At 33.8% G+C, this 17,079-nt stretch overlaps 1 protein-coding gene across 1 annotated transcript; it reads right to left on the bottom strand.

Moving 5' to 3' along the window:
• Positions 1-7,105: 7,105 nt before the first annotated feature.
• LOC121467941 lies at positions 7,106-8,395 on the bottom strand. The gene is made up of 2 exons (XM_041710692.1): positions 8,275-8,395; positions 7,106-8,211 (listed from the first exon to the last, which is right to left on the bottom strand). Exon 2 carries the CDS (start codon positions 7,799-7,801, stop codon positions 7,241-7,243), a length of 561 nt encoding a protein of 186 aa, XP_041566626.1. The 5' UTR covers positions 7,802-8,211; positions 8,275-8,395; the 3' UTR covers positions 7,106-7,240.
• Positions 8,396-17,079: the final 8,684 nt, after the last annotated feature.

Genomic DNA, 17,079 nt, shown 5'->3' with positions numbered 1-17,079 from the left:
AGACGGACATGGCTAGATCTACTCTCCTAGTGATGCTTAACAAGAAAAGAACAATAGTTTACAATTTTAAAAATATCCTAAGAAAGCGGCAAGGTCCGATCTAAAAAAGACCGCTCGCAGGCATACACCGCTGCACCTGAAATTTTAACCGCGTTTATTTCGAAATTAAATTTTTGAAAACTGCTGACATCATAACTTGCCTACAAAATAACCGCCCGTTTTGAAATTAATCATTTTGAATGGGTACTACCTACAATGCCCTACAAACTTTTGGATTGGTTGAAATTTTTCCATTTGGCAGAATTTAAAAAGTCATTTTTTCACACCAATATTCGACTTTTATTTTCAAACCGTTGATATTTGATATTTTTAAAGATTGTAGGATATAATAGGGGAAATATACTTAGCTTTCATAATCATTTTGAATTTTTGTAACTTCAGCCACTCATTCGACCGGAATCATATCAGCAGTTGAAATACTTTTTTGTGGACTCTCTGTAGTCAGCCCATAGTATCGTTATATTTCCATATTTTTATAAAACAAATATATTAAAATAAAGTTGAAAGCTTACCCTGTTATGTGCAAAAAATTTCAGGCCATTTTACTAAGTACTTTCCTTAAAAATATTCTGAAATTGAAGATTTGAATACTCAAATTGGGGATATTCTCATATTGAGAATTATTTTTACTCATTTTAAGTAATAAAAATCAAATTGAATATAAGATGCCCAAAATGAGGAAATATTTACAAAGATTTTTAAATAGATAACAGTTGTTCTCAGAATGAGTTAAAAACAAGAAAGATAGCAAACTTAGGCAAGCCGAAGTTCGTATACCCTTGCAGCTATTGCAAAAATTAAATATTCTTGAAAACATTAAAATTATAATTTACTTGCGTATATGTTTAAAAACATTGATGATTTGCAGCTCAATTATTCGATATATTCTATGGAAGCTTTATGAAATCGTTTTCCGTTATTAATAAAATTAAAAGCGTAACTCTGAACTGTCAAATTATTAAAAAGTCGAAAAGAATTTTTAAAAAAAATTACAAAATAAAAAAGTTATATTAAAAAACAAAGGTTTTTTGAATATTTTTATTGTTCCCGCACTCAAAGAAATTTCTCCCTGAAATCTAGTAAAATCGTCATTGAATTTTTTACTAAAGGCGAGTCACCTTCATTTGATGAAAGTTTATTTCTTAAATTAATGGTTATTCCTTTCTTCAAACAAAAACATTTTTTTTGCCAAATAATAAATAATATTTTTTAAAATAAAATATAATGTTTCTTAAAACTTAAAATACTTTTTCTCAAAATGAGAAATAATTTTTCTTAGAATAAGAAATCAAACTCCATTGAAAAAATTAGTTTTCATAATTTTGTATTTATTTATAAAATATTATTATTAGTATACACATACATCTTTTAAATATTCACATAATTTTATTAAAAGGTAGCAACAGGGCTGGTAGCAAAAAGCAAATCTCGTCCTTCACGTCTATGAAAAAAAATGAACATATTATTAAAAATATTATTATTATATAGAAATATTCAAATAAAAAAAAATGAACTTTGTTAATTAAAATTTTTTATATTGTATATTTTAAAAGTTTGTTATTTAAAATTTGTTTAGACATCTTCATTATTTTTGAAAATATAAAAGCCAAAATGTAGTTCATATACTTATCGGCTTGCCCAAGTTTTCTTTTTTTCTTGATAAATATATAAATTTGGACTTACCACTTGATTCCTAATTCGATTTTTGCAAGAGAGCACAACAATTTTTGCTTGATATGTTATTATTAAATATTTGAAATATTTTAGTTTTAAAATAACCCCAGTTTTCCACGAGGAGTTTATCCTTGCCTGGGAATGAGCGAGCGAAGTCTGATTCCACCTGTAAAAATACAAATATTTTAATTTTTATCAAGCGAATTACAGTAATTGTAACTCTAACCAAAACGTGTCCAAACGACTGGCGAAGAATTGGGTATTACAGGAAAATGTCGTCTAGGGTCGCCGAAGATTGAAAAAAATATCGCCTTATTTCGTAAAGGCTGCTCCATTTGGCAAGGACTTCGCTCATGGGCTCAACATTGTAGCGAAGCCAGAGTTTTGCTAGTTCTCATTCATCTGAAAAACAATACAAATATTATAAGCAATTGAAATTAAAAGAGAGATATATGTGAAATTACCTTCGTTTTCTAAAAATTCTCTGGTTTCAATCGACCAATCTTTAACCTCAGCTGAAGCCACACTTTTGAATTTGTTTTTTAAGTTGTAATTCTTTGCGTATAACAAGCCTCCTTGTCTATTTTCCTATGTTTTTTTATAAAGTATTTATCCTAAAAATGAGTAATGGTGTAATGGAGTATTAAATATATTTAAAACAATTAAATATTGTCTTACCTTTATTTCTGTGTCAAACCACCCGATTATTTGCTCAGCAACAAAACAAGGGTGCTCAATACTGCTTTATGGCAGTGCATTTAACAGAAGACAAAAACATTTTGGCGATCCACCCCTGGATTTAAAAGTCGCGCGCAGCTTCGCCATCTACTGCAAACGAATTCCTAAAAACGCATATTCCGTTTTACTTGCAACTGCTTCGACTTTTGAATTTTACAGAAGGAGAGGCAAAAGAATTAGGCAAAATATTACTTTTGTTAACAGTGGAAGGGAGAGCGAAGAGAAATTGAGAAGGATTGAACGAATGACAGAGAAAGAAAGATGAAGAGAGGGTTAACGGGAGCGTGTTCGAGAGAGATAGAAAGTTACTGATAGACAAACTAAGACACAATTGTCTGCGAATGCAGATGATAAACAATTTAAAAACACATTTTATAAAAAATATCACGTTTTGTATATGTATGTGTATGTGTATGTGTGCGAGAACATGTGATTCCTAATTGTTCCTAATCTCCTTTTATATTTATTGCATTTAACTTACAGTGGCTCACAGCTTATTTGATGCAGAGCCTATTTAAAAATGTTTTCGGCTGTAACTTTTGAACGTAAAGAGCAATGTTTAAAATTTTAATGGATAATAATAGATTTATATATTCAGTGTAATAAAGGAACATCGTTTATTTCATACGAAGAAGTCAATGGGTTAATATAACAAAAAAAAATAAACTTTCCAATTCTATTAGGTCACAGCTTAAATGATGCATTTTATATTTAGTCTTAAATAATAAACATAAAAGTCTTAAAGATATTTTCAGTATTTTGTATGACTTTAATGACCGCATTCAGGCGTGTGGGTCGTTTCTGGTCCTATTTTGGACAACTCATCCAAAAGGGCCGTTATTAGCTGCCATAGTGTCAGATCTCCGCGCGACATATGTATGTATCTCCGCGAAAATATGTGGTTTTTTACGACATAACTCCCCCGTTGATCAACGCGGAGGTTTGTCGTATAAAAACGACATATCTCCGACGTTTAAAAAATAAATATTTCACCACCATGTACATATCTACATGCCGTCCCGATTCAAAGAAAAACCTTGTCATTTATATGTATTACTTCAAACTGTTTGTTTTTGGATTTATTAACATCACTTAAGTTGACTTCTTACTTAATTGTAAATAAAAACATTTCGAATTGCCTCATTAACAGGCTGATTACAGCTGGGACAATTCGGTTTCTAATTTCCACTTTCATCATCTTCAACGGGATTATATTTCAAGGAAATATTTTCGACAATTTTATCCCAACATAAGCCGGAGATTTTTACATGATTACATGGTCGCAGCAAAACAGATTTAGGCTTCAATAGGCACACATTACATGGGTTCATTTGGACATGTAGCGCTGGTAGCATAAACTGAACCCAGTTTCTGCCGCCATCTGCGAGCAGGTGGCGGAAACAGTTCGTGGCCCTGCAGCATTGCTGTATTATTTTTACAACGCCCGAACGAAGCGAAGTCTAGTGGGAACACTCAAGCCGATCACCGAAATCCGCCTACGCCTGGAGTGCTTCGGGGGAGGGGCGACAGTGGCAACGCGACCGCCTCGCAAAGCGAGCGGAGGAGTTCGGCGACGAAAAGTGCTAAAGAAATAAATATTAAATTATATAATTCACCCCTGTCCCGACCCGAACTAATGTGCTAAAAGTAATTGTGGCCCGTTGTGGCAGAGATAAAGATATATCGGTAGTGCGGAAAAATAGAAATTTGGCGGTGTAAAAAAAAAGAAGAAAAGAAAAGCAAAAAAAAAAAACAGGGGAGGAAATAACCCTAAAATCAAGAAAATTTAAGTTTAAGAGAAAATAAAAAAAAGGATGGAAAAGAAGAGAAAATCCAAAAAGAAGAAAAAAAAATATTTTAAAAATAGTGATAAAATTGAGTTATTAAGAATCAGTTTTAATATTTCTTTTATATTTTAATATGTGAGAGTGATTTGAGTTCATTTGTTACTTTACGCAAAAAAAAATTTTAATTCGCCTCGAGTTCCTTTTTGAAAGTTGAAGAAAAAGAAAAGAAATAATCCCCAGACTTGCCTGCCCCATGATTTTAACCGTGAAAAAGTGAATTCTTTTACAGCCTTCAGCGACCATTCGAGAAAGCGCTTTCTTCGTTGGATTCGCAGCGATAGTCAAGGTGAGCGAAAACTTTTTATTTAATTGTTCAAAGAAAAAAATGAAAAGCAAAATGATTTCGTGGTGCAGTGCAAAATCGCGAGAAAAACTATTAAATGAATAAAGAAGAACAAAAAGAATATAGATTTTGAGTAAAAAAAAAAAACAATCACTTTTTTTTAACCTTCAAAAGGAAAAGAGAAAGAAGTGAAAAAAAAATATAACTAAAACTATTGAGTGGAAAGAAACAGAGATAACTCGAATCACCCTGCATTTTTTTTTGTAGTCGAATATCGTAAATGGTCAGGTTCTTAGCTAACCAAATCAAATTCCTTGCCTCGTCCATAAAGATTTATTTATTTTGTCCCATATTTATTATATGTATATATATCTGTTAAAAATTATGGAGTGCTCCCAAACGTTAGTATATTGTCTTTCTTAGTTCATAAATAAATTTGTATAATGTTTTAAGTTTTAATGTTTTAACCAAAGCCGCGAAGGGGCTGTTCCGGGAGTGAAGGGAAGGGAGAACGGCCGATGGAAGGGTGGACAAAACTAGCCTCATTAACAGCAGAGGTGGAGATGCGGTAGCAGATCAAGTTAAGTGCCTGGCCTCTCGTGGCCAACTGCAATAGCCCAAAATGTAGAAGTGTGTTTAAAGTAGTTTTTTGCTTGTCGCAGAACGCAAATCGAATTTCTTAATAATTAGTTAGACCGCCTTGATTTCTGAGCAAGAACAACACCCCAATTGCTGACGAGCCAGAGCCGAGGTAAACATTGCGTGCGCTCAGTGGTCAAGCCCAACATCAGGCCGCAAAAGCAAAATTTATCAATGTTCGAATTTGTTACAGACAATAGCAGTATCCGACAACTGACTTAAATTGGAACCGTCTGAGGAATTAGATGATATTGAAGAATTAAGCTCAGCCGAATTAGTTTCCGTGTCATCCACACTGTTAAAGATATCCTGCTTCTGGAGAGGATCGTTTAGCGAAACCGTGCGAGCTAAAAATCCCTGAATATCTATTTCTCACAGCTCAGTTTTTCGCGTCACCAATGTGAATATAAACGGCGTTATCTAAAGCAATGGAAAAAATACAATTATCTCTTTATATCAATTAAAAGAATTAATTTACTTTCTGCTTATTTTTAATGCAAATTATAAAAAGTTGCCTAAAATCTCCAAAAGGACAAACTTTAAAAGTGGCATCAATGTGATAATTACGATTTTGCTCCTCAATATTATTATTAATTGAGCCAATTATCTTGTCCGAAGAAAAAACTAAAAATACAAAAATATATAATTATATATAAATGTATATCTATCAACTATATCTACATAGTAGGTACATACACAAATATGCATGCATGGGCCGTTTTTTTAAGTTTTAATTTTAATAAAAGCGCCACTGATTTCTTTTATGAATCAATAAGTAAGTCCATTTTGCTCATTCTTATTGGATACTTATGAAGTTCATGTCTCTACAAGTTCATTATACCCTTGCAGAGGGTATTATAATTTCAGTCAGAAGTTTGCAACGCAGTGAAGGAGACATCTCCGACCCTATAAAGTATATATATTCTTGATCAGCATCACTAGGCGAGTCGATCTAGCCATGTCCGTCTGTCCGTCCGTTTCTACGCAAACTAGTCTCTCAGTTTTAAAACTATCTGCATGAAACTTTCCCAAAAGTTGTCTTTCTATTGCAGGTAGTATATAAGTCGGAACGAGCCGGATCAAACGACTATAGCATATAGCTCCCATAGGAACAATAAATAAAAAAAAATTATAACTTTGCTGTTTTTAAATTTTTTTTTTTTTAGTTCTTCGACATATAGTAATGGTTGAATTTCGATTTAAATTTCATCAAAATCGGACGACTATATCATATAGCTCCCATAGGAATATATAAAATAACTATCTAATAATTGAGCTGCAAATCATCATAGCTTCAAGTTTTTAAACACATACGCAAGTAAATCATAAGTTTAATGTTTTCAAAAATATTTAATTCTTGCAATAGCTGCAAGAGTATATGAACTTCGGCTTGCCGAAGTTTGCTTTCTTTCTTGTTTATTATTGTTTTTAATGAAACTAGTTTTAACTCTAGCAAAAAACGATTTAAATACAAGGAGACGATATTAAGTACGAAATATTTGATTTCTTTGATTTTATTACTGGTTTTAATAAAACTAAAGTAAGATATGCCTTTTCTTAAAATTAAAAACGAAATTCATTAAGTTATGGAGTATATTTTTTTAAATATTTGATTGATTTTGTAATTTTCTTCAAAATACAAGCATAAAATATTTTATTTCTTGACTTCCTTGCTATTTTTGCCGTAGACATCGCGGTATTCGGGATACTCCAGCTTGCTGATATTTCGGAGCTCCCAGAAGGCCTGCTTGGCCAGCCAGTGGATGACGGGGCCGTTCCACTCCTTTAGGATTACCTGGTAGTTCCTATCGTCGGTGTCCGTGGACTTCATAGCCCGACTGAAGCTATACCACATGTAGATCATGCAGCGCAGCTTGTAGATCCACAAATGATTGGGCACCGAGCGAATAATGTCCTGCAGATTTCCGAGGAGAGTGTGGTCCATTAGGTTAAACACCACCTTCATATTCCCCAGATAACTATTGCCATTCCTGCTCGTTTATCGTTTATCTACATCGATATTTCGGATATCCTGCCACCAACGATCCCAGCTAGGATAGTCTCTGCCCCGATAGACCTTAGTCCACTCCTTGCCGATGTTTTCCCGAAAACGACTGGACAGAAAACCGGTAGCATTGTCCTTGCCGCCGGATTCCTCTTCCATGAAATTCATATCAAGGGTCATGTCGTTGTATACGTGCTGAATGATGGGCACATCCTTGGATTTCTTCGAGCGAATGACATAGTCGGGTGACCTCTTGAAGAACCGCACTGCATAGGACTTTGATTCCTTTTGGGGAAGCTTGCCCACCACATCACTCACATAGGGCATCTTAAATCCCGCAATTGTAAAAACCTTAGACAACAACTCTTGAGTCCTGGGAATTGGCTCAACTCTGCGATATTCCAACGGCTGTCCTTCGGTACCAAAATGTTCATTGGTAAACTCACGATGATTATCAAATCTCGAAGGTGGCTCACGGCTCATACTCATGGAATGCTGATTACCCATCAACGGTTTGTTGCGAAATATTGCTTCCTGAATGTTTCGAAAACCCATTGGTTGTGAAAAGTTATCATTCGGAATAAAACGCTCGGCTCACGACTTCCTGCATACGAGTTTGGAATAAACTCATTGGATTCACGACCTCTGGGCCGTTGATTCTCAAAGTTTCCATAGCCCATCATGTTGGTGGACAAATTGCGATCATACATGCCAACGGGAGAGAGATTGCGTCTGGGACCGGAGGAACTCCAATCGAGATTCTGCGGCGGTGGAGGAGCATTGCGACTCAAACCCAATTGTCCACCAGAATTGTTTCCATTCCAGCCGTACATATCACCCATTGGACGTCTTAGTCCATCATCGGTACTACGGTTACTCAGATCGAGATTTTCAGGAAAATTGCGCTGCTTGATTTTCTCTATGGCATGGTTAGGCAAAGGCCTAGCTCCACTTATACTCATCCTCTTAAGATTCATAAATATATTAATTCTATATTATTTGAACTATTAATACACCCAACAGCTTACACGTTTCATTATCGGCCTACTCCTTAGCGAAATCGGCATCATGTTGCAAAGTACTTTTAAAAATTAATTAAAATAAAATTATTTTCTTTTTTTGCGGAGAATTCCAAGAGCATTCAAACGCTTTGAAAAATGGAAGTCTAAAAAAACAAAGCTTACTGTGTTCAAGAATAAACTTCATTTTAGTATTAATATTTAAAATTAATTCATTGATGTGTAAATGAAAAAATCATTTGGATCTTAATTTAATCCTTTGTGCATAAAGTTCATTGTGTCAAAAATACGTTTATAATTTAAAACGCTTGTGAAATGTATTTTTGGCTATTTTAATATTATTTGATTTGATTTGAAATTACCATCATTAATGTTTATTATTTGTAAATTAAAAAAGTTCAAACATAAGTTGGCCAAGTTTATAAATTCACATCCGCTTCGAAAAGTGACAGTAATTCTGCACCAATCCAACAAAGTAGTGAGGAAAATTGTCGGTTCTTTTGTAAATTTTTGAATTTTTTTACACAAACAAAAAATGGAACCCACTTTTATTAGTGCCCTGCTTTTTTCGATATTTTGCCATTGCACAGGCCTCTTTTACAATCCGGTGGAGGCCAGTACGGAATCAACTGTTTTTTTAATTCTCGCCATAATTTTGCTGCATAAATTGAAATTGAAGTACAACCTAAATATCATTCAAAGTGTTGTGGCTAAAATCCTTGAGGTTGCGTTCCTTTGTCTAACAATACAAGTGCTATTGGTGGTCATTTGGTTCCCCGTCTTTCGAGCTCTGCAATTCCTGGTGGATGCAATCTGCCAGAAACTGCTCAATGCTGTGAGCGATGAGCGGGCTTGGATTGTGGAGAAAGTCAATCACTCGGCGGTGACAGTGGTTCTACTGACCATGGAATCGACGGTGCTGCTCAAGGGTTTCGAGATCGACGATGTGCGGAAGTTGTTCGGCTCCAAGGACGATTGTCTCTCACCCAGTGTCCTTTCAATTGTGGCCAAGGAGGAGGTGAAAGCCTTTCGACGGGAAATGAAAGAGTTGGAGAAACAGTCAATCTTTCGAGCTGCTAGGAAGTGAAATACTGATGGAATCAAATAAATTGGAGTCAACAGAACAAAAGTATCGTGGCAAAGATCATAAATAAGTTTAATACAAATTTTAGCAAATATATAATATAATCATTACTTTTATTTAATTTATTTCCGATATTTTAATTATTATAATTTAATGCAATTAAATTTCAATACTTCAAAGGCTTGCTTTTTATACCCTTGAAGAGGGTATTATAATTTCAGTCAGAAGTTTGCAACGCAGTGAAGGAGACATCTCCGACCCTATAAAGTATATATATTCTTGATCAGCATCACTAGGCGAGTCGATCTAGCCATGTCCGTCTGTCCGTCCGTCTGTCCGTCTGTCCGTCCGTTTCTACGCAAACTAGTCTCTCAGTTTTAAAGAAACTTTCCCAAAAGTTGTCTTTCTATTGCAGGTAGTATATAAGTCGGAACGAGCCGGATCGGACGACTATAGCATATAGCTCCCATAGGAACAATAAATAAAAAAAATTATTGCTTTGCTGTTTTTAAATTTTTGTCTTAGTTTTTCGACATATAGTAATGGTTGAATATTTCAGAAGTTCGATTTAAATTTCATCAAAATCGGACGACTATATCATATATTTATCATTGTTTTCTGATGTTAATAAAATTAAAAGCGTATTTTTGAATTTATTATTATTATTATGTTCCATTACTATGTACAAACGAATATAAAACAAAAAAAATTAAAAAATTTAAAAGTCATATTTTGTTTAAAAATTTTTTTTATTATATTGATAATTCTAATAGGAGCTATATGTTACAGTCGACCGATTTTAATAAAATTAAAACCGTAATTCTGAAATGTTAAACCATTACTATTTGTCGAAGAATAAAAAAAAAATTAAAAAACAGCAAAGTTATAATATTTTTTCATTTATTTTCCGATTGTTCCTTTGGGATCTATATGCTATAGTAGTCCGATCCGGCTCATTCCGACTTATATACTACTTGCAATAGAAAGACACCTTTTGGGAGAGTTTCATGCAATCGGACGGATGGACGGACGGACAGACGGACATGGCTAGATCTACTCTCCTAGTGATGCTTAACAAGAAAATAACAATGGTTTACAATTTTAAAAATATCCTAAGAAAGCGGCAAGGTCCGATCTAAAAAAGATTTTGAGTGGCAACGTTCTAAATAGCGACCGCTCGCAGGCATACACCGTTGCACCTGAAATTTTAACCGCGTTTATTTCGAAATTAAATTTTTGAAAACTGCTGACATCATAACTTGCCTACAAAATAACCGCCCGTTTTGAAATTAATCATTTTGAATGGGTACTACCTACAATGCCCTACAAACTTTTGGATTGGTTGAAATTTTTCCATTTGGCAGAATTTAAAAAGTCATTTTTTCACACCAATATTCGACTTTTATTTTCAAACCGTTGATATTTGATATTTTTAAAGATTGTAGGATATAATAGGGGAAATATACTTAGCTTTCATAATCATTTTGAATTTTTGTAACTTCAGCCACTCATTCGACCGGAATCATATCAGCAGTGGAAATACTTTTTTTTGGACTCTCTGTAGTCAGCCCATAGTATCGTTATATTTCCATATTTTTATAAAACAAATATATTAAAATAAAGTTGAAAGCTTGCCCCGTTATGTGCAAAAAATTTCAGGCCATTTTACTAAGTACTTTCCTTAAAAATGTTCAGAAATTGAAGATTTGAATACTCAAATTGGGGATATTCTCATATTGAGAATTATTTTTATTAATTTTAAGTAATAAAAATCAAATTGAATATAAGATGCCCAAAATGAGGAAATATTTACAAAGATTTTTAAATAGAGAACAGTTGTTCTCAGAATGAGTTAAAAACAAGAAAGATAGCAAACTTAGGCAAGCCGAAGTTCGTATACCCTTGCAGCTATTGCAAAAATTAAATATTCTTGAAAACATTAAAATTATAATTTACTTGCGTATATGTTTAAAAACATTGATGATTTGCAGCTCAATTATTCGATATATTCTATGGAAGCTTTATGAAATCGTTTTCCGTTATTAATAAAATTAAAAGCGTAACTCTGAACTGTCAAATTATTAAAAAGTCGAAAAGAATTTAAAAAAAAAATTACAAAATAAAAAAGTTATGTTAAAAAACAAAGGTTTTTTGAATATTTTTATTGTTCCCTTGCACTCAAAGAAATTTCTCCCTGAAATCTAGTAAAATAGCCATTGAATTTTTACTAAAGGAGAGTCACCTTCATTTGATGAAAGTTTATTTCTTAAATTAATGGTTATTCCTTTCTTCAAACAAAAAATTTTTTTTGATCAAATAATAAATAAAATTTTTTAAAACTTAAAATACATTTTATCAAAATGAGAAATAATTTTTCTTAGAACAAGAAATCAAACTCCATTGAAAAAATTAGTTTTCATAATTTATTATTTATTTACAAAATATTATTATTAGTATACACATACATCTTTTAAATATTTACATAATTTTATTAAAAGGTACCAACAGGGCTGGTAGCAAAAAGCAAATCACGTCCTTCACGTCTATGAAAAAAATTGAACATATTATTAAAAATATTATTATTATATAGAAATATTCAAATAAAAAAAAATGAACTTTGTTAATTAAAATTTTTTATATTGTATATTTTAAAAGTTTGTTATTTAAAATTTGTTTAGACATCTTCATTATTTTTGAAAATATAAAAGCCAAAATGTAGTTCATATACTTATCGGCTTGCCCAAGTTTTCTTTTTTCTTGATAAATATATAAATTTGGACTTACCACTTGATTCCTAATTCGATTTTTGCAAGAGAGCACAACAATTTTTGCTTGATATGTTATTATTAAATATTTGAAATATTTTAGTTTTAAAATAACCCCAGTTTTCCACGAGGAGTTTATCCTTGCCTGGGAATGAGCGAGCGAAGTCTGATTCCACCTGTAAAAATACAAATATTTTAATTTTTATCAAGCGAATTACAGTAATTGTAACTCTAACCAAAACGTGTCCAAACGACTGGCGAAGAATTGGGTATTACAGGAAAATGTCGTCTAGGGTCGCCGAAGATTGAAAAAAATATCGCCTTATTTCGTAAAGGCTGCTCCATTTGGCAAGGACTTCGCTCATGGGCTCAACATTGTAGCGAAGCCAGAGTTTTGCTAGTTCTCATTCATCTGAAAAACAATACAAATATTATAAGCAATTGAAATTAAAAGAGAGATATATGTGAAATTACCTTCGTTTTCTAAAAATTCTCTGGTTTCAATCGACCAATCTTTAACCTCAGCTGAAGCCACACTTTTGAATTTGTTTTTTAAGTTGTAATTCTTTGCGTATAACAAGCCTCCTTGTCTATTTTCCTATGTTTTTTTATAAAGTATTTATCCTAAAAATGAGTAATGGTGTAATGGAGTATTAAATATATTTAAAACAATTAAATATTGTCTTACCTTTATTTCTGTGTCAAACCACCCGATTATTTGCTCAGCAACAAAACAAGGGTGCTCAATACTGCTTTATGGCAGTGCATTTAACAGAAGACAAAAACATTTTGGCGATCCACCCCTGGATTTAAAAGTCGCGCGCAGCTTCGCCATCTACTGCAAACGAATTCCTAAAAACGCATATTCCGTTTTACTTGCAACTGCTTCGACTTTTGAATTTTACAGAAGGAGAGGCAAAAGAATTAGGCAAAATATTACTTTTGTTAACAGTGGAAGGGAGAGCGAAGAGAAATTGAGAAGGATTGAACGAATGACAGAGAAAGAAAGATGAAGAGAGGGTTAACGGGAGCGTGTTCGAGAGAGAGATAGAAAGTTACTGATAGACAAACTAAGACACAATTGTCTGCGAATGCAGATGATAAACAATTTAAAAACACATTTTATAAAAAATATCACGTTTTGTATATGTATGTGTATGTGTATGTGTGCGAGAACATGTGATTCCTAATTGTTCCTAATCTCCTTTTATATTTATTGCATTTAACTTACAGTGGCTCACAGCTTATTTGATGCAGAGCCTATTTAAAAATGTTTTCGGCTGTAACTTTTGAACGTAAAGAGCAATGTTTAAAATTTTAATGGATAATAATAGATTTATATATTCAGTGTAATAAAGGAACATCGTTTATTTCATACGAAGAAGTCAATGGGTTAATATAACAAAAAAAAATAAACTTTCCAATTCTATTAGGTCACAGCTTAAATGATGCATTTTATATTTAGTCTTAAATAATAAACATAAAAGTCTTAAAGATATTTTCAGTATTTTGTATGACTTTAATGACCGCATTCAGGCGTGTGGGTCGTTTCTGGTCCTATTTTGGACAACTCATCCAAAAGGGCCGTTATTAGCTGCCATAGTGTCAGATCTCCGCGCGACATATGTACAGTGGCTCACAGCTTATTTCAACCAGCAACCAAAAAAAACTTATACAGCCTATAAAAGCTAAACCAAACAAGATATGAACAAAATTTAAATGCACGATCTTTTCGTAATGGTTATATTTATTAGTTTGTAACTTCATATAATTTTCATAATTTTGTAAATATTTTTAATTTAATTAAGAACAAAAAATCAACAAAAAAAAGGCCACAGCTTATTTCAACCACCTACTTTGCTGCTGTGTAAATCACCGTTCCTTTTTAATATAACGGTTCTTTTTTTTTCTATGCTTTGGTATTTATATTCGAAGTTCGTTTAAATTTAGTCACGTGAAATTAGTAAGAAGATCACTCAGTCATAATTAATTTGCCAAAATGGGGCCGCGTACGACTTTGGATCAGCGAGAACTTGTTCTAAAACATTTTAAAAACGGACATTCGCGCAGGAATATTGCTGAAATGGTTGGGCTGAGTGATGGGACAATCCAGAGCATCATCTACCGCTTTGTACACGAGAATAGAACGCACGATAAGCCAAGAAATGCTCCAAATAAAATTTTCAATCAGATGGACGAACGCTTTATTGTCCGGAAAATTCGGGAAAATCCAAAAATATCATCTCCGAAAATTGCCACTGAAGTAGAAGCAGAGTTAGGAAAGAGTTGCCACCCAGAAACAATTCGTCGAGTACTCCGAAACCAGGGGTATAATGGTAGAATAGCTCGGAAGAAGCCGTTCATTAGCACTAAGAACATCAATGCCCGATTAAAATTTGCTAAAGAGCACTTGGGAAAGGATTCTGCTTTTTGGAACACCGTTATATTTGCTGACGAGTCGAAGTTCAACATTTTTGGCTCAGATGGAGCCACCTATGTGTGGCGTAAGCCTAATACAGAGCTGCAAACAAAAAATTTAAAAGCCACAGTAAAGCACGGCGGAGGAAGTGTTATGGTTTGGGCCTGTATGGCGGCGTCAGGAGTTGGAAACTTGGCGTTCATTGATACTACAATGGATAAACATCATTACCTTGATATTTTGAGGTCCAATTTGCACGATAGCGCGGACAAGCTGGGAATTCGTGAAGATTTTCGGTTTTACCAAGATAATGACCCGAAACACAAGTCGGGAATTGTACAAACCTGGCTGGTTTGGAATTGTCCACATGTTGAGCAACCGCCGGCACAGTCACCTGACATGAACGTTATCGAAAATTTGTGGGCTATTTTAGATGCAAACATCCGTAAACGGAAAATTTTGAACAAATCGGACCTAAAAACGGCATTGGTTGAGGAATGGTCCAAAATCGGGCCAGAAGTCACCCAAAAGTTGGTCGATTCAATTCCAAAACGTTTAAAAATGGTCATTGACAACAAAGGAGGGCATACAAAATACTAAAAATTATTAAATAGCTATAATCATTACATATAAATTAATCTAGCTAACTGGTTGAAATAAGCTGTGGCCTTTTCTTTTGTTGATTTTTTGTTCTTAATTAAATTAAAAATATTTACAAAATTATGAAAATTATATGAAGTTACAAACTAATAAATATAACCATTACAAAAAGATCGTGCATTTAAATTTTGTTCATATCTTGTTTGGTCTAGCTTTTATAGGCTGTATAAGTTTTTTTTGGTTGCTGGTTGAAATAAGCTGTGAGCCACTGTATGTATCTCCGCGAAAATATGTGGTTTTTTACGACATAACTCCCCCGTTGATCAACGCGGAGGTTTGTCGTATAAAAACGACATATCTCCGACGTTTAAAAAATAAATATTTCACCACCATGTACATATCTACATGCCGTCCCGATTCAAAGAAAAACCTTGTCATTTATATGTATTACTTCAAACTGTTTGTTTTTGGATTTATTAACATCACTTAAGTTGACTTCTTACTTAATTGTAAATAAAAACATTTCGAATTGCCTCATTAACAGGCTGATTACAGCTGGGACAATTCGGTTTCTAATTTCCACTTTCATCATCTTCAATGTCATTATTTTTCAAGGAAATATTTTCGACAATTTTATCCCAACATAAGCCGGAGATTTTTACATGATTACATGGTCGCAGCAAAACAGATTTAGGCTTCAATAGGCACACATTACATGGGTATGAACCCATGGACATGTAGCGCTGGTAGCATAAACTGAACCCAGTTTCTGGCGCCATCTGCGAGCAGGTGGCGGAAACAGTTCGTGGCAAATGTGGCGGGTCAACAGGGCTAAGTGTCAAGCACTGATCTGGAGAGAGCATTTCTATTCTTTCGCTGTTAAGAAGCTTGCCGCCATAATTGGGCGGCACCAGCGTTCTTTTCCCTTTGAGCCTTCCACCAGAGAGGTTGACTGCGGTAAAAGTTTTTTTATGGTGCCAGAAGTTTTCACTCGGAAGGGAGAGAGACGTTATACCCAGCCAACGATTAAAAGAGTTAATAGAGCCAACGAAATTAGGTGAGTTATTGGGATAAAGGGCAGATAAAAAGAATGTGTTGGCAAAAGAATAAGAAATTTATTTGTTCGCATTAGGCCTGCAACATTGCTGTATTTTTTTTTACAACGCCCGAACGAAGCGAAGTCTAGTGGGAACACTCAAGCCGATCACCGAAATCCGCCTACGCCTGGAGTGCTTCGGGGGAGGGGCGACAGTGGCAACGCGACCGCCTCGCAAAGCGAGCGGAGGAGTTCGGCGACGAAAAGTGCTAAAGAAATAAATATTAAATTATATAATTCACCCCTGTCCCGACCCGAACTAATGTGCTAAAAGTAATTGTGGCCCGTTGTGGCAGAGATAAAGATATATCGGTAGTGCGGAAAAATAGAAATTTGGCGGTGTAAAAAAAAAGAAGAAAAGAAAAAGCAAAAAAAAAAAAAAATGAGGGAAGGATTTAACCCTAAAATCAAGAAAAATTATGTTTAAGAGAAAAGAAAAAAAAGGAAGGAAAAGGAAGAGAAAATCCAAAAAGAAGAGAGAAAAGTTTTTTTAAAAATAGTGATAAAATTGAGTTATTAAGAATCAGTTTTAATATTTCTTTTATATTTTAATATGTGAGAGTGATTTGAGTTCATTTGTTATTTTACGCAAAAAAAAAATTTTAATTCGCCTCGAGTTCCTTCTTGAAAGTTGAAGAAAAAGAAAAGAAATAATCCCCAGACTTGCCTGCCTCATGATTTTAACCGTGAAAAAGTGAATTCTTTTACAGCCTTCAGCGACCATTTGAGAAAGCGCTTTCTTCGTTGGATTCGCAGCGATAGTCAAGGTGAGCGAAAACTTATACGTTTTTATTTAATTGTTCAAAGAAAAAAATGAAAAGCAAAATGATTTCGTGGTGCAGTGCAAAAT

Source organism: Drosophila elegans, unplaced genomic scaffold (genome assembly GCF_018152505.1).
Source record: "Drosophila elegans isolate 14027-0461.03 unplaced genomic scaffold, ASM1815250v1 contig_149, whole genome shotgun sequence".
NCBI classification, from domain to species: Eukaryota; Metazoa; Arthropoda; class Insecta; order Diptera; family Drosophilidae; genus Drosophila; species Drosophila elegans.
This window is presented reverse-complemented; position numbering and strand designations above follow the sequence as displayed.

Coding starts and splice junctions, on each gene's coding strand:
- LOC121467941 (XM_041710692.1), bottom strand. CDS start 7,801: ATGGGTTTTCGAAACATTCAGGAAGCAATATTTCGCAACAAACCGTTG.